Genomic DNA, 22,381 nt, shown 5'->3' on the forward strand with positions numbered 1-22,381 from the left:
GTCTGCTTGAGATTCTCTCTTTCTACCTCTCACTGTGCTCCTCCCCTGCTCTTGTGCATGCTCGTGTGCGTGCTTTCTCTCTCTCAAAATAAATTAAAAAAGTTAAACCTAGTTGCTAGCAGTTTTAAAATTTATAAGTATGTGTGTTTTCTTTCTCCTTCCTAAAACTTTATCCTCAGCTAAGTAATGAACCTCTCTCTGAAACATTTATATCCAAGACCAGAATATGTTTTGTTAATTTTTTTTTTAATTTTTTTTTTTAACGTTTATTTATTTTTGAGACAGAGAGAGACAGAGCATGAACAGGGGAGGGGCAGAGAGAGAGGGAGACACAGAATCAGAAGCAGGCTCCAGGCTCTGAACCATCAGCCCAGAGCCCGATGCGGGGCTCGAACCCACGGACCGTGAGATCGTGACCTGAGCTGAAGTTGGACGCTTAACCGACTGAGCCACCCAGGCGCCCCTGTTAATTTTATTTTTATCCTACAGAACAAATATTAAAGATATTTTGGTTTTCCAGGATTAATAGCAAGATAAATTTAGACATTGGGTTTTTTATTTTTAGCTAGCTAGGAAACATTGAATTCTAGATATGATTATTTTGAGGGAGCAGGCATAACACTCAGTTATTGAAGAATGAATTAAATCCATCTTTACTTCACTTTTACTCAAGCACCCAGCAATGAAATAGCAAATTTTGGGGAAATTTAGATGTTATAGAAATTCATTTATTATATAGAAACTAGCCTGGAGCCTGCTTCAGATCCTGTGTTTCCCTCTCTCTCTGCCCCTCACCTACTTGCATTCTCTCAAAAATAGATAAACATTAATTTTTTATTTAATTTTTTATTTTTTTATATGTACGGAAACTAATAGGGCACCTGGGTCACTCATTTAAGCGTCTGACTCTTTCTTTCAGCTCAGGTCATGATCTCACGGTTTCAAGCCCCACATTGGACTCTGCGCCGGCAGCTGGGAGCCTGCTTGAGATTCTCTCTTCCTCTCTCTTTCTCTCTGCCCTTCCTCCACTTGTGCTGGCTCTGTCTCTCTCAAAATAAATAAATAAACAAAAAAATTTAAATACAGAAACTAATAAACTTGCTAATAATAACTTACAGGAGAGATCAGAATGAAATTACTATATTGCTTTAGTAACTAAATTACTATTGCTTTAGTAACTGCGGCTTTTAAAAGGTGATTTCGATGATGACAAATAAACATTTAGAAGATGTTCCTCTTTGTGTTTCCACAGATCATTAACTGAAGACAAAATAAGCAACTATGCAAAATTCTCACATGGAAGAGTACAGAAATTCTACTAATGGCAGCACAGGCAACAGTTCAGAGGTAGTGGTAGAACAGTCTGCTGATTTCAGTACTGAGATTATGAATGTTACAGAAATGGAACAGTCCCCTGATGGATCTCCTAATGTGAATACATCTACAGAAGAAAATGAAATAACAAATGTTGTGGACCTTCCAGTGACAGAAACGGAAGCAAATTTCCCTCCTGAATATGAAAAATTCTGGAAAACTGTAGAAAACAATCCTCAGGATTTTACAGGCTGGGTATATTTGCTTCAGTATGTAGAACAGGAGGTTAGTAACTATTTAAATGGGACTAGAGGGACAGGTTAATCAAGTAATACCTGATGAGGCTTTATTGTTTTGTAATTAAAGTTGCATCTTTTATAATTTTCAGATTAAGTTGAATAACATTGGATATGTACATTTTGGCTTCAAAGGATAACTTTCATAGCATTTGTATGTTATGGAAAGACAATATTAATAGACTCAAAGTCTGACATTTGTAAAAATTGGTGTGTGTGTGCATGCATGCATGTGTAGAATCACTGAATTAAAAGGTTACCTTTGAATACCTTGCTATTCAACAGAATTATGTCCTTTTGTTTCAAAGGATTAAGATTGTATATGCAGGAAAAAGAGATGTTGTGTGTGTGGTTTTTAAACCTGTCATTTATTTTGAGATATTACATTTGGAAGAAATAATAAATATTTTCTGACAGAAACCTCCAAGGTTTTTAAACACCTTGTTTTATTTTCATCAGAATCACTTGATGGCTGCCAGGAAAGCGTTTGACAAATTTTTCATACACTATCCGTATTGCTATGGTTACTGGAAAAAGTATGCAGACCTTGAAAAGCGGCATGACAACATTAAACAATCAGATGAGGTGCGTACATTACTGAATAAAATTGTCTCCATTAGGTACTGTAAGCCAAATAATAACAAAACAAAGACTTTTTTTTTTGGCTGGCAGTACCTACGATTTATGGTCAAACAATTTTATAGGGTATTTTATTTGCATTTGTCACTCTTGTGGCATTTGTAGCTAATATTTTCTCTCTTTGTTGGCAGGTGCGTTAAACCTCTACAGTTTGTCAAGCTTTGCAGTGCAAGCCTCTGTATTACACTGCAGCTTAACAAGTAGGGCAGGGCTTTTCTCTCACTTACATTTATTTCTCATTTTCCAAACAATATAGTTGGTTTGCTAGTCACATTTGCTACGTCTTATTGCATTTTTGGTCAGACGCTGTCATTGATGCTCTAATGGGTCTGTGCCCTATGGTCTGTAACCCAAAGCCTGCCCACACAACCCGGTCAGAATGCAGGGACTGCTGCGCTTTGAAGATCAAGACTCTGCACGTGGGGATCAGAACATTGCCATGTTCTATCCAACCTCCACCCAAATGGTAATGGTAGATTATTTAAACAAAATTCCAGTAATTAGTATTTCTAAGGTTCACCGGATAACACAGTGTTGCCTCTCTGTTAAGAAGTAATTAAATATTTGAAGTACAGTTTGTTGTTTTCTTCTTAGGTGTATCGGCGGGGGCTTCAGGCAATACCTCTTAGTGTTGACCTATGGATACATTATATAAACTTCTTAAAAGAAACATTGGACCCTGGTGATCCTGAGACAAACAGCACAATAAGAGGGTATGGGAAACATTGATATTCAAATGTATTCAAAGTAGGAATAAGTATTCTGATGTTGATAATAGAACTACTTATGAATGGTAAACTGAATGTTTAACATGTATTTCTTTTTCACTATTTAAAAAAATGATACATGTAATAAACTTAATGCATGAATATAAAAATTGCAAATAAAAATATCCTCCTTCATTTGACACCTCTGTTCTTTATGTCCCCAATCCCATTTCTTTTGTGGTTTATGAATTGTGTGTTCTTTAATACATACATAGATGTACATACATGTGTGCATTTTGTACATATATGATTTTTTAAAAAATATAACAGAATGCTTTGGAATCTCTCCCTACTGTATATTTTTAACCATTGCATAAGTTTTTTGTAGTGTCAAAGGTACTATCTTTTATTTGACCAAATCCTTATTCATGGGAAATAATCAGTGCTGTAGTAAACATGTCTGTACAAAGTCATTATTTATGTAGAGCATGCTAGAAATGGAATTTCTGTCAAAGAGAATCCAGGGCTAAGTTTTATCAAGTGTTATTTCAAAAGTGGTATCATTTTTAAATTCCCACAGTATACATGAGTAGTCTTATTTCCCAAAGCTGTCCACGCCACTTCCAGTGGTAGCTCGTTATTTTAGTTTGTGTATCTCTAGATTGTTCATCCTAGTTTGTTGTTTTTTTCATATACTCGTATAAGCCATTTACTCATTGCCTGTTCATATCATTTGCTCTTTTTACTTTTGGATTGTCTTTTTCTTACTGATTATAGGCATTTTAAAATGTGTTTTCTTTTTTTTATCAAAGTATGTGCATATAGGGGCGCCTGGGTGGCTCAGTCGGTTGAGCGTCCGACTTCGGCTCAGGTCATGATCTCACAGTCTGTGGGTTCGAGCCCCGCGTCAGGCTCTGTGCTGACAGCTCAGAGCCTGGAGCCTGTTTCCAATCCTGTGTCTCCCTCTCTCTCTGCCCCTCCCCCAGTCTCACTTTGTCTCACTCTATCTCTCAAAAATAAATAAATATTTAAAAAAAAAAAAAAAGTATGTGCATATAGTTTAAAAAGTCAGTGTTAAACTGCTTAAGTGTTAAACCCCTGTTGAACTATTTTAGCTGTTTTTTCTGACATTTTCCCACATGTTTATTTATTTTTTTTTTTTTCAACATTTTTTATTTATTTTTGGGACAGAGAGAGACAGAGCATGAACGGGGGAGGGGCAGAGAGAGAGGGAGACACAGAATCGGAAACAGGCTCCAGGCTCCGAGCCATCAGCCCAGAGCCTGACGCGGGGCTCGAACTCACGGACCGCGAGATCGTGACCTGGCTGAAGTCGGACGCTTAACCGACTGCGCCACCCAGGCGCCCCTCCCACATGTTTATAATAGCAATTCTTTACTGCTCTTTTCTGTCTCTTCAGTTCTTAAGATTCTGTGATGGTAGAGGAGAACTTTAGCTAATGTATACTCTGTTTTCCCTTTACTTATTTTCCACAATAGATAGGTTTCAAAGCCTTCTATTTTTCTTGGAGTTAATTACCCTTTCTTACATCTCCCTCTTTTTTCCCATTTGCTTAGTTTTTCTTTGAACATTTAAAATTTCCCACTCCCTCCCAACAGCTAATTTCAGTAGTCAGTACTAATACAGACTTCCCACGATGTATGAATGCTTTGTTAAGTCATTTTTTGAAGCTAAAAAAGTGTATATATCTAGTGTTATTCTACTTAATCTGAAAACTGTTAAAGTTATACTCAGAAATATAGAAATTCCATTTTTTACTCTTCCTCTTGGCGGGGTATTCTTCTTGGAACCTTCTTTTCTGTAGTCTGGATTAGTCTCTGTTTCTATCTATCGTACAGCAGTTATTTTGGAATTTCCTTCTTCTCCTAATTCTAGCATATGTCTTTACTTCTTTCCTGGGTTTCAGGCTCTATTTTTGAGAGTTTATTAGATGCTACTTTTTCTTGATTGATGTGTGCCTTTAGAGGAGTGTAACTTCTTGATAAAGGATGCTTGGGATGAAAAAAAAAATTAAGATTTTGTATGCCTGAAACACTTAGTTGATGGTCCAATGGGGTATAGAACTTCGAGTTGGAAGTAATTTTTCCTTAGGGCTTTGAAGGCATCTCTCCATTCTCATATTGCTTCTGGTGTTGTTATGCAGAAGTATGATAATGCTCTTCTGGATTCCCTTTTTATGACTTGTTTTTCCTCATGGAAGCTTATAAAATGATGTATCTTTGATAAAAATGCAGTTTTGTTTGTTTTTTTGTTTAAAGAGTAGATCTTTGTTTATTTACTTATTTTGAGAGAGTGTGAGCAGGGGAGGGGCAGAGTGAGAGGAAGAGAGATAATCCCAAGCAGGCTCTGTGCTACTAACACAGACATGGGCTTGATCTCATGAGCTGTGAGGTCATAACCTGAGCTGAAGGCAAGAGTCAGATGCTTAACCAACTGAGCCACCCAGGAGCCCCCAAAATACAGTTTTCTAATGATATGCTTTGGCGTGGGTTTTCTTTTTCTAATTCATTGTGTTTTACTTAGTGGGTCTTTTCAGTCTAGGGTGCTCATGTCTTTCTGTTCTGAGAAATGTTATTATTAGGGTACCTGGCTGGCTTAGTCCATAGAACATGCAGCTCTCGATCTTGGGGTTGTGAGTTTAAGCTACATGTTGGGTGTAGAGTGTACTTAATAAAATTAAAATAAAACAAAATAACTAGTATTGTATTTATTTTTGTGTTGCTAATTTCCTTTCTATGTTTTTCTCTGTTTTAGTTGTTGGACATTGGATCTTGTTTTGGTCATTTAATTTTCTTATCTTTTACTTTTTTTCATGTCAGATATTGTTTGACTTTTTGAGGTATTTCTGTGACCCTTGTATTGGATTTTTAATATCTGCCATCAGTTTTTTAACGTCCAAGAATCTTTCTTGTTCGTTGTTCCGTTTTTTTTTTTTTTTTAAGTTTATTTTTGTGAGACAGCATGTGTATGCGAGCAGAGGAGGTACAGAGAGAGAAGGAGAGAGAATCTCAAGCAGGCCCCATGCTGACAGTGTGGGGCTCAATCCCATGAGGCATGAGATCATGACCTGAACCAAAATCAAGAGTCGGTTGCTTAACTGACTAAGCCACCCACGTGTCCCTCATTGTTCCTGTTCTTATAGTCTCCTATTCTTGTTATGTGAGTTAATGTATTTTTATTATTTTTTAAAAGGTATTAAGAAATGTTGATGTTTTCCTCTACTCCCAGCACTGTTTCCTCTAAAGTGTTTCTGTTTACTTGTTTTTGTCTCTTGACTTGTCTGATATCTGGATTTCTGTTCATGTGAAAGATGTGATTTTAATAAATGGAATGTAAGCTCTGTGGGTCCTATTTGTGGGCTATTAGTTGGCCTGGCAAGCTTCACAGTAGCATGATCAAGTGGCCACTCAGGTTTTTGTTGGGGGAATCCCAGTGTTGGTATTCTTATATCATACTCCTGTGTCAGGTGGTTTCTCATTTAAGGATCATCTGATCTGCCTGGAGAATGTATACCTAGCTCCTGAAATCCCATAGCTGGGCAGAAAAGAAGAGGGTTTAAGGTTTCTTACCATTCATTAAACAAATCTTGTAACATCCTGTCTTTAGTTCATTACCTTCTTATCATACTTCCTCTCCCAACTCCCCAACTTTTCTTAGTGTCTGGTGTGTTAATTTCCTGAATCATTTTGGGATTCTGCAGGGGCAGTAACATGTGTTTTACTGTCTTAAAAAGGTTAGATATAAACATACACATGTGCACGCACACACATACACACTCAATCCTTTATTACCTATCTTAACATAATCCCTCCAGTTTTAGCACATAACACATTCTTTAAAGTTTGTTTAGGATGTTTCTTTATCATGTCTTTTTATCATTTTTTTCTTAATGTGGCTCAGTCTTTAATCTTTTGTTGGTGTCTGAGTTTTGTGCCTATCTTGTCAAGAATATATAAATCTGGTGTTTTCTTCTAATTTCTTAATAGTTTTTTGTTACCATTTATTCATCTAGCATTTAAATTTGTTATCTTTTTTAAGACACAAATTAACCTTTTATTTTGTCAGGCTTTTCTATGTTGGTTTAAAATAACTTCTTTATCATATACTAATCTTTCACATGTACATTGATCTGTTTTGTTTTCTTGAAACTATTTTGTGATCCATTTTTATGTTACCTGGCTAGTGCCATACTTTTAATTAATATAGCTTCCTAATTTCTTTTGATATCTTTCAGGAAAATGCCACTGCATTGCCCTTTTTGTATGTTAGCTCAGTGTTAGAATTTGTTTTACCTGACCCACTCAAAATTTGTTAGAGCTTTGATTGGGATTGTATTAAAGTTGTAGGTTAATCTAGGCAGGGTACTTTTATACTGTTAAAAACCCCTGTTGATTATAAGATACTTATTTTGAAAATGTGTATCTAAATGTTTTATCCCATCGGGATGTCAAATCCAGTGATTAAAATTGCTTACAAAAATCTCTTTGAAATGAGTTAGGTAGTTTAAAAATACATGTGTTTTTTTTGTTTTTTAGTTATTTTTTAGTTAGCTGGAGACGTAGCAGGAGAGACTTTTGAAAGTTTTAAAATATATGTCTACTTCTCATTCCGTTACAAGGTAGCTGGGTCCCTTCTTGGAGTTATTTTTCCAGAAAATTATTCCTTAAATTGAGATAAAATTAGTTTCTGTCTTCTGCCCTAAATGTATCTATTCAACATTTCAAGTTTAACAAATATTTAAGTGTCTGCATTGACACTCTATATGTTTGCAGTGTGTATGTTTTGCATTATAATTCTGTATAAGATAAAATTCTATAAACATACATATATTCCCTTTTTGTTTCCTTACTCTTTTTTAATAATTAGTTATTGTATACTTTCGTTATTCCTTCTGCTTTTTGCGCCCTGCTTATATGAGAAGCAGTTGAATGTAATTTTGAATTTAGCATAATCTTCTGAAATTTAGAAATAATGTTTTAATTTTTAAAAATTTTTTGAAATTGAGGTATAATTGACATAATAGTTTTAGGCGTACAACTTAAGGATTTGATATCTGTATATATTGCAGGGTGTAGAAATAATATTTTAAAAGTGATTTTATCTTGGAAAGATAACTTAGAAGTAATTTGATTTTTCAGAACTTTCGAGCATGCTGTTTTAGCTGCAGGAACAGATTTCCGATCTGACAGACTATGGGAAATGTATATAAACTGGGAAAATGAACAGGGAAACCTGAGAGAAGTTACAGCTATATATGATCGCATTCTTGGTATTCCAACACAGCTGTACAGTCATCATTTTCAGAGGTGGGTGGAAAAGTCCGATCATTAAGATATATTATGATTAATCAGGTAATTCTTAATATTGAGGATTGTAATTCTCTTGAAATGTCATGTAAGATTCTTTTAGATACAAACAGGAATAAAGTTTCTTGCTTGATAATCACAATTTACACACTTTTGAATTTTGATATTTTTCCACATACCTTATGAAATGTTTAGGAATTTTAACCATATTTAAACAGAAGTTTCTCTATACCCCTTTTATAGATGAAGAATAATGGGACTCCTAAGATATTTCAGAGTGGTGAAGAATGAGAAAATAGAATCAAATTTTAATTATTTTTTGTGGTACTAAATTAACTGTACATGGCACATAAAGATGCTTATTTAGAACTTAATGATTTACTTAGGATGCCTTGGTTGGCTTAGTCAGTGGAGCATATGACTCAGTCTCAGGGTTTTAAGTTTGAGCCCCCACTTTGGGTGTAGAGATTACTTAAGAAAAAAAAGTTAAAAAAAAAACAACTTAATGATGTACTAAAGGTACATTTTTGTGATTCATATAATACCTTATGTTCAAAACTGTGAAAGATCTATTATTTATGTAGTAAATCTAGATCTGTTTATATCAAAATCAAAATCAAAAATAATTTCATTTAAATTTTCCACTATGAATTTGTCCTGACTGGTATCATTTCATTTTTATGAGTACTGTTAAAACAACTAATTCTGTGTGATACGATTTCCACATTCTGTTTTCTGATGTTCTCAAAGTGTCCCACTGATATGGACTCAAAGTCTTTCTGAACAAGAAAGTATGTGTTGTAAGTATTCACTATGTTGATAAATACTTGCTTTTTTAGCTACCATATTTTCTATAGTTATGTTACAATTTTTATAAGTAGTATTGTGTTAAAGGCTGTAAGTTAGGTACTTTTTGAAGGATTTTCTAAATTTTTCTTTACTGAAAAAGTAGAAGACTTAATGAAGCATCTGAAAAGTACCGTGGATCAATTTGCTAAAGACAGAAGTTATGCTGATCCAGTTTAGGAATAGGAATGATGTAGATCTGAATATACTGTCTTTGTTTTTTTATGGAGTATAGGAGATGCACAGGTTTCTAGGTAGAAACTTGCTAAAAGACATTATTAACACAAGACTTCCCATATGCAAATGCTTGGTGAATGTTTGAAAGAATGAATGAATATAAAGTTTTTAAAAATCCTTATGAGAACAAGAGGGTGCCTTTTCACATGCCAATTTTTCTAGGATCTATCGTATAGATACAAAGTCTGTGACAATAAGAACTTTATTGTTGGTAAGAAAGATAAATTAGGAAACACTTGTCATATACCATTTGCCATGTACGAGATGCTGTTCTGAATCCCATATAGTTAATTTAATCCTCACATGAAGCCATTGAGGTATAGGTACTATTATTATCCCCATTTTATGGAAGTAGAGGCACAGATAGATTAAAATACTTGCATGATGTCACAGAGTTAGTTAGTTGGAAGCTGTTTGGAACCTAGACGGTGTGGCTCCAAAGTTCTTGGTATAGTTTCCTCCACATCTTTTTTTTTTGTTATTAAATGAATATCCCACTAGATTTTTAAAAATGTATAGATGTTTATAATAGACATTAGTGGATTGCATTACAAATATTGCTCTTTAATCTGCTCTTGTTCTTTTAATATTTTGACATTTTCCTTATCAGTGTATATAGCAAACTCACAAGTAGTGTTTGTGTAAGTAAATCTTATGACATGACTAACTGCTTTGAGAACTAGGGGAATGTTTTCTTTTGCCTAATACACTCCTCCTACTTAGTTGTTTATTGAGCACTAGCTATGTAAAAGATTATATACCATTTAAGTTGTAGAAATAAAGGCTCAAACAAGTTATGTGTGAATGGTGTTGGCCGTCAAGCTTGTTGAAAGTGTAGAAGAGGAAGCGCATATATTTTTTTTTTTTTTCAACGTTTTTTATTTATTTTTGGGACAGAGAGAGACAAAGCATGAACGGGGGAGGGGCAGAGAGAGAGGGAGACACAGAAGCGGAAACAGGCTCCAGGCTCTGAGCCATCAGCCCAGAGCCTGACGCGGGGCTCGAACTCACGGACCGCGAGATTGTGACCTGGCTGAAGTCGGACGCTTAACCGACTGCGCCACCCAGGCGCCCCAGAAGCGCATATTTTTTTTAAAAAGTGTTCTAAGTGCTGTAATAGTTTTTCTGTTGTGTAGGTTTGTATACTGGATATACACTGATGACATCTCTAAGAAAGTATCTAATTTATTTATTTTTTTTTTATTTTATTTTTTATTTATTTATTTATTTATTTATTTATTTATTTATTTTAAGAAAGTATCTAATTTAAAATATTGTTAGCATGTGGACTTTGTTGATGTGATCTAACTTCTCAGACCCATGCCCTCGTAGTTCCTAAGCTCCAGAAATAATATGTAAATACTGATAATTTCCCAAAGGGCAGTATTTTTTACTTCTATGGCTGTGATACCTTTTCTTCTTCCCCATTTGTCTGGTTGCTCATATGACTCAAAACCAGATAGCTTAATGTTTTCTATATGAAACTTTCTCTAGTTTAGCAAAATAGAAAGTATTTCTGTCATTTGTGCCAGCACTCTGCCTATTTGTTTACATTGTCTTAATGCTAATAACACCACTTTAAATTTATGTCTCTTGTATATAGTTCTTGCACATTGGTCAGTTTCTGAGACTTACTGATACTTTTTATCCTTAATACCTAGGAATAGGGCTCAGTATATTAGATACTCAGCCATTCTTTATTGAATAAATTAGTTTTCAGTAGAAAAAAGGCTGATGAAAAATTACTGCTTAGTATTCCTATTTTATCACCATTTGAAAGAATTTCCTATATAACATAGCAGTTATTTTAAGTTTGTGCTCTGTAAGTAGTTAAAAGTTTTTTTATTTGTATCCTAACAATTTTAATATTTATATGAATATTAAATCTGTTCATTTTCTTACTATACTTTTGAGTTCTTCATTAAAAAAACTTTTTTAATAAGGAAGTCTGTATTTTTTGTCTCCCAGTGGTGAAACGGATCCAAGTTAAGCCTCTGTATCCATTGACTATGCAAAATTTAGATTAGTTTCCAATGTTATTTACATACATGAGTGACAGCCTTAAAATCCATAAAAATTCAGGTGTCAGTAGCCTAAATCAGTTTTAAGAAACTTGGGAAAATATGCATAAGGTTGGAACATAAGATAAATATACAGCTATGTGTAATAATTTGATTGGAGAGGTTGGTTTGGATCAGCATAAAGACTTTATCTAAGGAGATTGGATTTTAGCCTGAATGCAGGGTAAATGTACTGAAGTTATTTTGACATGGGCTGGGGGGGGGGGCGGGGAGGATATGATCATGTTTACTATTTTGTTTTTCATGTTTACTTTTTAATATTTTTATAGCAATATTGGGGTTGAGATGGGAATAGTGAGACTAGAGGCTGGAAGAGCAGTTTATATTTATCCAGGTGAAAAATGAGGACATGAAGACATATTTAGAAGGTGAAATCAATAGGACCTGGTACCCAGTGGAATGTAAATGAGAAAAGCAAAATAGAAGAGATGTAGAAACTGAGTGGTTGGCAGTACCATTAATCAAAATTAGAAATGCTGAGGGTGTTGATTGTGGATGAAATGACACAATTAGTTCAAGATGTTGCATAAAATTTCCAAATTTAGATAGTGTAGCTATTTTAAGTCTTTAGCTTGGTGTTTTTTATTAAAATTTGCATATATATAAACTAGTGTGCATGGATAAAATGAAATGACTTTTTTTCCAAAACACTTTTTGCTTAAAATTAACCTATTTCTTTGTGCAGAGTTTTGGCAATTGGATAGAAAAGTATGGGCTTGAGTTATAGTTTTTAGAGTCACCATAGGATGCTTATTATTTCTGTATTAATAAGATTGGGCATGAATTAAATGAAAATAGATGAGAACAAAATGTCAGATGGAGTCCTTGGCAATCCTAACATTTAGGGACTGATAGGAAGGGACAACCCTCAGAGGAGATCAAGGATCAGAGACTTGGAAGAAAACCAAGAACGCAGTAACTCTGAGCCAAGGGCAAAGAAGGTTCTAAAAGGAAAGTGTGGTTAAAGGGCTTAAGTAGTCAAGACTTAAGTGATAGTGATAACGTTTAGGATAGAGGCTGTACTGTGAAACAAGTGTCCATTTAATTTTGCATGTAAAAGGCACTTGGTGGCTTTAATTAGGGCAATTTCACTGAAGTTTTTGGCACAGACACAGATTCAGGAGTAATTGAGAAGTGGGAAGGAGCTACAAATGTTTGTTGATCATTTATAAATGATCATTTATAATTTAAATAGGGATTACTATTATTTCATTTTAAAGTAATTTTGCAGAAAGAAAGAAAGAAAACTTTGCAAAATAGCATTGTGCCATTTTACAGATGAGAAAGCCAAGACATAAAGAAGGGAAAACTTCCCATAAGTCAAATAACTAATAATGGACAGAACTAGGATTTGGATTTATGCCTCTCCATGCTTTTTCCATTCCATTGCCAAGGCATGAAGAAAATTAAGTTGTCTGTAGACCATTTAATCAAGTGGTAGCTTTCACCATAGACAAGGAAAGGGTTTGGTTTTAAATCAGAATTTTTTTGGAAGAGTAATGTGTAGTAGTAATTGAAAATGGGATCTAAAATTACGCTTCGTATATAGAGCATTTATTTTCATTGGCTTCTTTTAGATTTAAAGAACATGTACAGAATAACTTGCCTAGAGATCTGTTAACTGGTGAACAGTTTATTCAGCTGCGAAGGGAATTAGCTTCTGTAAATGGACATAGTGGTGATGATGGTCCTCCTGGTGATGATCTACCATCGGGAATTGAAGACATAACAGATCCAGCAAAGGTAACTAAACTTAGGGAAAAAATCCTTTAATGCATGAGAAACTAGACTTTATATCCCTTTACTTCATGTGTTGTATCACTAGTAGCTCATATAAAATTAATTTCTGATTGAGGCAAGTGGGAATTCTTTAGCTGTGATGTAGTTTAAATACAAATTTAACGTAGAGAATCTATTTTACTATGAGACACCTGGAAATAGCTTAGAAGGGGCATTTTGCCTGTGTTGTGATCTACTAGCCCCTTTTAAATACACACATGAGAAAGTGGGTTTTTTTAAGGAGATTTTTAACTAACTTTTAGTATTGTTAATTGTACTTTACACATAATTGATAACAGCTTAAAACTTATCACAATTATAAGATTAAAGTAGGTGTGAATAATACTTAAATGTAAGCAGTAATATTAAAAAATTTCATTATCTAACTTGTGTGATTTAAATTTTTTCTTTTTCTTCCCAAGCTAATTACAGAAATAGAAAACATGAGACATAGAATCATTGAAATTCATCAAGAAATGTTTAATTATAATGAGCATGAAGTTAGTAAAAGGTGGACATTTGAAGAAGGTGTAAGTGTTTTTGTTTTGTAATAGGCTTCAAAATATAAAGATAGGAATAATGTATTTTTCCGTTTTGAGTAATGTCTTTACTATTTTGTTTATTTAAGTAATAAGACATTTGTCCCACTTATCTCTACCATTATCAGTTTTCTGTTATTAATTTTAGAATCTTATAGAATGAATTCAGATTTACTTGATTTGCAAGATATGTTTACTCTGAACCATTTTATTATAGTTCTGTTTTTAGAATCAAGTTTGAGTTCATACTTTACGTATTACAAAATACACCCATTTTAGATGTGTAGTAAAATGAAGGTTTTCCCCTCACAGATTCTAATTATTTTTGTTTTTGAAATAGCTTTATCGAGATATAATTCACTTACCATATAGTTTACCCATTTAAAGTGTATAATTCAGTAGTTCTTAGTGTATTCATAGATACATGCAGCAATCACCATAGTGCATTTTGGAACATTTTCATCACCTCACAAATTCCTTACCCTTGGGGCGCCTGGGTCACTGAGTTGCTTAAGCATCCAACTTTTTTTTTTTTTTTTTTTTTTTAAGACGTTTATTTATTATTGAGGGAGAGAGAGACACACACAGAGCATGAGCAGGGGAGGGCAGAGAGAGGGGAAGACAGAATCCGAAACAGGCTCCAGGCTCTGAGCTGTCAGCACAGAGCCCGACGCGGGGCTCAGACTCACAAACTGCGAGATCATGACCTGAGCTGAAGTTGGTCGCTCAACCAACTGAGCCATCCAGGTGCCCCAGCATCCAACTCTTGATTTTGGCTCAGGTCATGATCTCCTGGTTTGTGAGAGAGAGCACCACATCGGGCTCTGTGCTAACAGCATGGAGTCTGCTTGGGATTCTCTCTTCCTCTCTCTGCCCCTCTCCTGCTCGTGTGCACATGCACATTAAAAAAACAAAACAAACCTTGCTTTTTAGCTGTCACCCCTCTACTACCTCACCTGCCTGCTCTAGCCCTAAGGTACCGCTAATCTCCTTGATGTTTCTATAGATTTACCTATTCTGGCCTTTCATATGAGAGTGGAACCATACAGTATTTGGTTTTTTGTGACTGGCTAGTAAATTCAGTTTTGGCATGTATAATGTACATTATGGTATGGCACACTACAGCAATTAGGACATAGAACTAGTCTGTCATCCCAGAAAGTTCCCTTGGCCCCATTTCATTCAGTATCCTGTATCCCACTCCTAGCCCCAGTTACCTACTGATCTGCTTTCTGTTATGTAGCATAATTGTTCAATTTTAAATTATTCAATAAAGAAATAAGTTTGCTGAAAATAAAAAAAATTATGTAGTGCCATTAAAATGACTAAATAAATAAAGAATACATTCTGTTTCTTCAATTTTTAAAGCCTAAGAAATTTAAGGGGTTTTAGTTGTAAGTTTTTTTTATCATGAAATATGGTGATGAAAATTTTCTTGGTTCACCATCATTAATTATGTACATAGTTTAGATAGTTTGTATTGTTCCTATAGTCTAGTGTTTTCTTTCGTTGCAATGTCCTACTTTTTTTTTCCTGTTATACTTTTGTTACAGATTAAAAGACCTTATTTTCATGTGAAACCATTGGAGAAGGCACAACTAAAAAACTGGAAAGAATACTTAGAATTTGAAATAGAAAACGGGACTCATGAACGAGTTGTGGTTCTCTTTGAAAGATGTGTCATATCATGTGCCCTCTATGAGGAGTTTTGGATTAAGGTAAGAAAATTATATGCTCTGAAACTTGCACATATTATAAACATTGATCTAGTGACTAACCTTTTTTGTACTTCTGTTGAATGTTGTTCATATAACTATATCTGTTGCATTAGGAGATGGTCTGCTTGCAACCAGATTTGACTGCTGCATATGCCAACCTCGTTGCCTCTCTTCGTCCTTCCTTACAGAAACTAGTCTAGTGGTTCAATAAAGGTGCTGAATGGGTTTAAAAATAGAATTTTATCGTTCTGTCACATATTTAATGGCTTGTTCAACTGTAAATTATTCAGTATTTCCTCTGTTTCTGTACGTAGTATGCCAAGTACATGGAAAACCATAGCATTGAAGGAGTGAGGCATGTCTTCAGCAGAGCTTGCACTATTCATCTCCCAAAGAAACCCATGGTGCATATGCTTTGGGCAGCTTTTGAGGAACAGCAGGGTAAGAATGAGGAAATTCAGTTGATATTTTTGGGATTTTAAGTTAACTTCAAGATAAAGTTCTAGGAATTGAGTCTTGAGGGATGGTATAGAGCAGAGGTCAGTCTTGTTTTTTGTTTTTGCTTTTCTTCCTTCAGGGGGTAAACTTTTTTCCTATTAAAGGCCAGATAGTGAATATTTTAGGCTTGGAAGGCCATATGGTCTCTTTCCTGACAACCCTGCCATTGTAGCCCACCCAAAAGCATCTGTAGATAAATAAATGAGCACGGTTATTTTCAATTAAAAAAAACAACCAGGCAGAGGGCTAGATTTAGCCTGTGGACTGTTATTTGCCAATACCTGGCATAAAGGATATTTCAGAAGTTTAAATCAAAGCATAAACATTTAATTAACATTTCTAGGTAATATTAATGAAGCCAGGAATATCTTGAGAACATTTGAAGAATGTGTTCTAGGATTGGCAATGGTTCGATTGAGAAGAGTAAGTTTAGAACGACGGCATGGAAATATGGAAGAAGCTGAACATTTGCTTCAGGATGCCATTAAGAATGCTAAATCAAATAATGAATCATCGTTTTATGCTATCAAACTAGCCCGACATCTTTTCAAAATACAAAAAAACCTTCCAAAATCAAGAAAGGTGCTTTTGGAAGCAATCGAAAGAGACAAAGTATGTATTTGTATTTTAGAATATCTTCCATAAAAAAAATAAATAAATAAATGGTCGTTTTTGTTTTTTTTCTTTCCCATTTTGGCAACTATGATGAAAGATTTGGTCTGTATGTAATATATTTTATTACTAAATGAAGACAACAGTCCCTCTAAACTGATGTTGCCATCTTTAACAATTGTTTAAATTATTATGTATTAAAAGGTTGAGAAAATGAAGATTATTGGGTTAAAAAGTGTCGCAGACATTGTGACACTTTGTATTTCCCTCACATTTAGAAATTTCACAACAAATTTACTGATAGTTTTAAGTAGAGGACCTGGGAGAGTACTTTATAAACAAAAACATGGCAGATGTCTACGTTTTAGCAACTGTAACAGTGAGATTCTTTTTTAAAGTATTTCGTTTTACATATTGGTTGGCAAAAGGCAGTGTATAGGAAATTTCTTACTTTTTAGATTTTAAGCTAATGACAGGTCTGTGGAACTGTGGAAACCATTTTTTAATGTTTTGTATTTGTCATGGTAGGTCAAGCCACAGTAAACCTAAGATAAGATACAGGGTCTTAACTTATTGGCATTTAATAATTTTAATAGTTGGGGAGATACCAGGATGATGTCATTACTTATCAGTATGCTAATTAGTTTTTTCACCTGTTATGTGTATGCTGAAAATATTTAACTTGAGTTACATTTTAATGACTTTCAATATTTTTCAAATTTAGACATAAAAATTAAGACATTTTAAATATCTGTTCTAATCAAAACATTTTAGAAATATTATTAATTGATACTGCTTTTTACACAGGAGAATACAAAGTTATACCTCAATTTACTTGAAATGGAATATAGTGGTGACCTCAAACAAAATGAAGAAAATATCCTAAATTGTTTTGACAAAGCTATACATGGTTCATTACCTATTAAAATGAGAATTACATTTTCTCAGAGAAAAGTGGAGTTTCTTGAAGATTTTGGTTCAGATGTTAATAAGTAAGATCTTAATTATATATTATTTAAATAATAAATGAGCATTAATAATTTTGTATGAGTTTAATGATTAGTAGAAGATTAGTAGAAGTATATGGGGGTAAATTCAGTTTTGCAAATGTGTATGTGTAACAGGATATATGGTTTGTCTTTCCTTCAAATTGTTTTCAAAATTTTGGCATTGTAATGTAAACAATGAGAAGGCAAGAAACAGCAAATCCTTTGAAAAAGTAAATGAGTCAAGGCTTGAACCTTGAAACACAGGAACAGTATATACACCACAAAAGGTGGATGTGGTTAATCTAGAATAGGGATGCCATTTTATCTCTGATTGGAGGAAACAGTATGGTTGCACAGATGATGCCTAGTGGCCTCATTTCATGCATTGTAAAAAGCTGAAAGTTGAGGGTGGTGGAAGGGGGTGTACTCTAGGGGATTTGGGAAAAGGACAAGTTTGCAACTTATATTTACAAAAAAGAAGAGCAGAAGTATTGATTAGAGCATTGCTGCTGTTCTATTCTTAACTGATTGTAGTAGGGAACTATCACAGTTCTTATAAGGCATGTCCCTTCTCTAATTACCCTAATTTAGAGTGATTTCTATTGAAACAGCTGTTGATAAAATGAGGATTATTTGTCTCTGTTTGTGTATGTGTGTATACATTTTTGATGGTTGAGTAAAATTAAAAAAACATTTAACAGAAGTTAAATTTTAATACAGTTGTATATATGTGCTTTACATCATAGTAAATGTTTTCCATGAATTGTCTAATGTAAAATACCTAACAGTCTAATGAGGCTGTAGGTACTGTTCTTATTTTTTTGTTGCTACTGTTGTTCTTTTAATAGATGAAGAGAGGCTTAAAGAGATTAGGAAGTTTTTCCAAGGTCAGTTAGCTGTTATTACATTGTGCCACTGGGATTAGAACTTGCTTCAAAGTCTATGCTGCTAACCACCTGTGCTGTATATTTAGTGTCTTCTGTTTGTTTTGCACTGAAGAAAGTGCACAAAAGAAATGGGATATGTAATTCTAGCTTCTAGTCTAGTTGGATGGTTTAATCAGAGGAAATAGGTAAGTATATGAGGTGGCACAGAACTGTTAAGAAGGCTGTGCTTTCTATGGATCAGAATGGATTTGTCATCCTTCACAGAGGAGATGGGGCTTCATTTGGGTACTATGGGATTCTGGTAAGGAAAGAATAAAATTTTGGAAGAAAGTTAAAGTTCATGTGAAAGTAACATCTGCTTGATGGGAGGATTTTTGAAGTAGAAGGTGTGATGTTGATTGTGCTGTGCTTGGTTCAGAGCACACGCAGTGCCATGATTGACAGTAGGAAGCTATTAAGAATTTTGACTGGGATTAAATGACATATTTGAAATTGGCAGTAATATGTGGACAAATCTGAGGCTTAACACAAAGATAACAGGTCCTTGCAAATAAAATTATAGAGGGTCTGGATATCAGGTCTAAGATTGTTGTAGTTGAAATTTAAAAAGGGTTTGACTGAAACATAGATGAGCTTAGAAATTAGAAACTTAGGAATTTAGGTAGTATGTATTGGTAAGAACTGATTTTTTATTTCTTTTTAATTTTAGTTAGCCAACATACAGTGCAGTATTGGTTTCAGGAGTTGAATTCAGTGATTCATCACTTACATACAACACCCAGTGGCCACCACAAGTGCCCCCCTTAGTACTCATGAGTTGATGTTTAATTCAGCTAAATATATGCTTAAATCCTAGCTGTGTCACTTAACTATTTGTGTATTCCTCACTTTTCAGATTTTCTCATGTATAGATTGAGTCTCTTACCACCTAATCCATAGGTGGATTCCTTAAGCCTTAAGGAAATTAGTCCATTTAAAGTGCTTGGTGTTGAGGAACAACCAGAGCACTGGGATTAACAATTTCATAGCCTCTTGAACATTTTGGGGCCAGAGTTATTTGTTGTTATCATTGGATGTGTATATATGCAGATTGCTCAGGGATGTTGTATATGCATGTAAATTATCAAGGTCATTTCTACAGAAATGTTAACTATCTGTGTTAGTAGGGTTAATGATTACTTTAAAAAATAAGGCCATGTTTGTTTTTAAAAAAATATTTCAGAAAATGGTAAAAGGAAAACAGAATCTTTAGGATTTTTCTGTCAGTTTGGCTTCAAGTGACATTGTTTTTGAAGTTCTGAGTTCCAGGTGAGACTTAATACACGTATTATGTCGGAATTTTTTTATTAAAAAAAATCTTCATCAGTGATAAAAATTATATTGTACTTTTATATTAGTTCTAACTCAGTTTATCACATGGTCAAAGTTTAAATACACTTGATCCTAACTGGTGTCAAGTGTCTTTAATAAGCATGGTTAGATTTCAAAAATGTAGAAATTACAGAACGGTCAGGACTTCTTTGCACTGGACAAAAACACATCCTCAAGGCCACTGTCTTAGTTGTACAATAACTTCTTAGGCAGGCTCTCCCCGTGTGTTAGAAAGGATAATAAAAGGTAGCTCTTGACCAATATCCCATCAGCTCAGTCAACTGTAGTAGTGAGAACAGGCACTTTTCTAGTAGCTCAAAAATCCTGGGAGTTATTAAACGTCTTGGTTTGGGTCAAATGTTCACTCTAAACCAATTATTGGTCAGGGGTATATAGTGCTGTGGTTGGCCAGTTCTGAATCCCTGAAGCCCCATTTGAATCACATGGACTGAGAAGGAAAGTGTAGAGCAGTGGTTTCCCAAGAGGAAATAAATTGGAAAAGGTGGCTGGGAGGAGGTTTGCTTGCAGGTTCGTTAAAAAAAAAAAAAAAAAAAAATTATGTTTATTGCAACATATTTTTGTTACCAAGTGAAAGTAAGTCCAAACTTTAAAACTTTAACAGTTTGGCTTTTGTATATTCCATAGGATGTTATTTTTCCTTCCCTCTCAGGCTTCTGAATGCTTATGATGAACATCAAACACTCCTAAAAGAACAGGATTCTTTAAAAAGGAAAGCAGAAAATGGGTATGTAACTTCTTGCTCAGAATGATTCATGATGCTTAAAAAAAAAGACATTTCATTGCTAAAATGCCTTTAAAGATAAATATAAAAAAAAAAAATTTAATGTTTATTGTTTAGGGGGCGGGTTGGGGGGGCGGGGAGCGTGCGTGAGTAGGGGAGGGGCAGAGAGAGAGGGAGGGAAACACAGAATCTGAAGCAGGCTCCAGGCTCTGCTCTGTTAGCACAGAGCTGAACCCAGGGTTCATACACACAAACTGAACTGTAAATCATAACCTGAGTTGAAGTCGGACGCTCAGCGCCCCTAAAGATACATACTTTTAAATGTTGCCTTCAGGTTGTGGTAATTTAGATACTTTACATTCATGATTTGAAAAAAAAACTGTACAAAACTTGAGTAGTTGAGAACTTTACTAAAACAAATGTACACAGGTACAAATGTAAACATGCGTACATTTGTTTTAAAAGTACTTACCTGTGGGAATTTAAAGTTTTTTCCCTTGTATTTAGGTCAGAAGAACCAGAGGAAAAGAAAGCTCACACAGAAGACACAACTTCATCATCTACACAGATGATTGATGGTGATTTACAGGCAAATCAAGCGGCATATAATTATAGTGCCTGGTATCAAGTGAGTTCACCTAATTGAATTTTTTGCTTGTAGATGTTATTAGAAAATGAAAATAAAAATAATTTTTTATTTAATAATTAGGATAATTTATTTAATAATAAAATTAAAAATAAATTAGGATAGTCTTTTTTTTTTTATAACAACTATTTCTATTCCAGACTGTATAATAAATTGTCTTTTGTGGTTAAGTCTTGGAATTTTAGCACTGAACACATGCCTGGTTTCTTAAATGTATATGCTTTAATTATACTTTCATAAATGGAACCGAGCCAGTTTTAGCATGCTAACATGTGCTTTTTCCTTTCAGTACAATTATCAGAATCCGTGGAATTATGGACAGTATTACCCTCCCCCTCCAACCTGATGGGAAAATATATCAGATGGAATGTATTAAAAGTATGAAATTATTTTTTTTTAATGAGGGATGTAAACATAGCATAAGCTTGTTGTATTTGATAACTTGTCTTCCTGTTTTCTGTGTAACATGATTTGTTTAGTAATAGGGGAAAATGTCACTTAGTAGCTTACCACAGATACTATTTCCTACCATTTATAAAATTTACTTTTTATTGGAGAACTATTTTTTTGATTTTTTGCATTAAGTGGTCTAGAATTCTTTTGCAATGGATTTGCAACAGAAATCCTTTGTAGCCTTAAGGGGTAGGAAAAAAACTGACTGGAAATCATGTCAGTGTAGTTCAAGATACTGAAAATATATAAGGGCTGGTTATTAAGGATTTACCTCTTCTGTATTAAAAAAAAAATGGATTTTTAACCTTTAATGACAAGGTTTTTGTTTCAATTATCCTTGTGAATTTGGATTTAATTGCAGAAAAGATACACTATTAAATACTATGTCTTGGGATAGAGATTATAAATGAAAAAATGGAGTGTTTGCATCCCTTTTAAAAAATGAAAATCATATCAAAAGTATGTTGTTTCAGGAGACTTTGTATTTAGGATATTCATGTAAAACTTGTGAGCAAGCTTTCATTTTGATCAAACTGATCATCTTCATTTTTGTAATAAAACTTAAGACTCCTTAACTAATTGTTATGAATTTATTTGGGGGCAGGTTCACCTAACAATATTAACTTTATCATTATTAGTGGACCATTGGTTTTGAAGTATACTTTTCTTGAATTTAGCTAAAATCACACCATTTATAGCT

At 34.2% G+C, this 22,381-nt stretch overlaps 1 protein-coding gene and 1 non-coding gene across 6 annotated transcripts in view; both read left to right on the forward strand.

Annotated features, from left to right (window-relative positions):
* PRPF39 (pre-mRNA processing factor 39) overlaps nt 1–22,256 on the forward strand; it is a 39,639-nt gene extending 17,383 nt beyond the window's left edge. Inside the window, exons 1-14 of one of the 5 annotated variants that reach the window (XM_058738944.1) lie at nt 2,068–2,195; nt 2,381–2,449; nt 2,553–2,715; nt 2,844–2,962; nt 8,116–8,283; nt 13,025–13,190; nt 13,649–13,756; nt 15,319–15,483; nt 15,798–15,924; nt 16,325–16,593; nt 17,401–17,585; nt 20,511–20,585; nt 21,090–21,210; nt 21,518–22,256. In XM_058738944.1, the coding sequence (XP_058594927.1) occupies nt 2,629–2,715; nt 2,844–2,962; nt 8,116–8,283; nt 13,025–13,190; nt 13,649–13,756; nt 15,319–15,483; nt 15,798–15,924; nt 16,325–16,593; nt 17,401–17,585; nt 20,511–20,585; nt 21,090–21,210; nt 21,518–21,574 (1,647 nt within the window). In that variant the 5' untranslated portion in view covers nt 2,068–2,195; nt 2,381–2,449; nt 2,553–2,628 and the 3' untranslated portion in view covers nt 21,575–22,256. Of the gene's footprint in view, nt 1–1,252; nt 1,600–2,067; nt 2,716–2,843; nt 2,963–8,115; nt 8,284–13,024; nt 13,191–13,648; nt 13,757–15,318; nt 15,484–15,797; nt 15,925–16,324; nt 16,594–17,400; nt 17,586–20,510; nt 20,586–21,089; nt 21,211–21,517 lie in introns of those variants that run through there. The other 4 variants (XM_058738940.1, XM_058738943.1, XM_058738945.1 and 1 more) reach the window with 4 other exon arrangements.
* LOC131518540 (small nucleolar RNA SNORD127) lies at nt 16,676–16,761 on the forward strand. The gene has a single exon (XR_009265205.1). It is a non-coding gene; the product is annotated as a small nucleolar RNA SNORD127 (small nucleolar RNA).
* Nucleotides 22,257–22,381: the final 125 nt, after the last annotated feature.

Source organism: Neofelis nebulosa, chromosome 7 (assembly GCF_028018385.1).
Source record: "Neofelis nebulosa isolate mNeoNeb1 chromosome 7, mNeoNeb1.pri, whole genome shotgun sequence".
Classification (NCBI taxonomy): domain Eukaryota; kingdom Metazoa; phylum Chordata; class Mammalia; order Carnivora; family Felidae; genus Neofelis; species Neofelis nebulosa.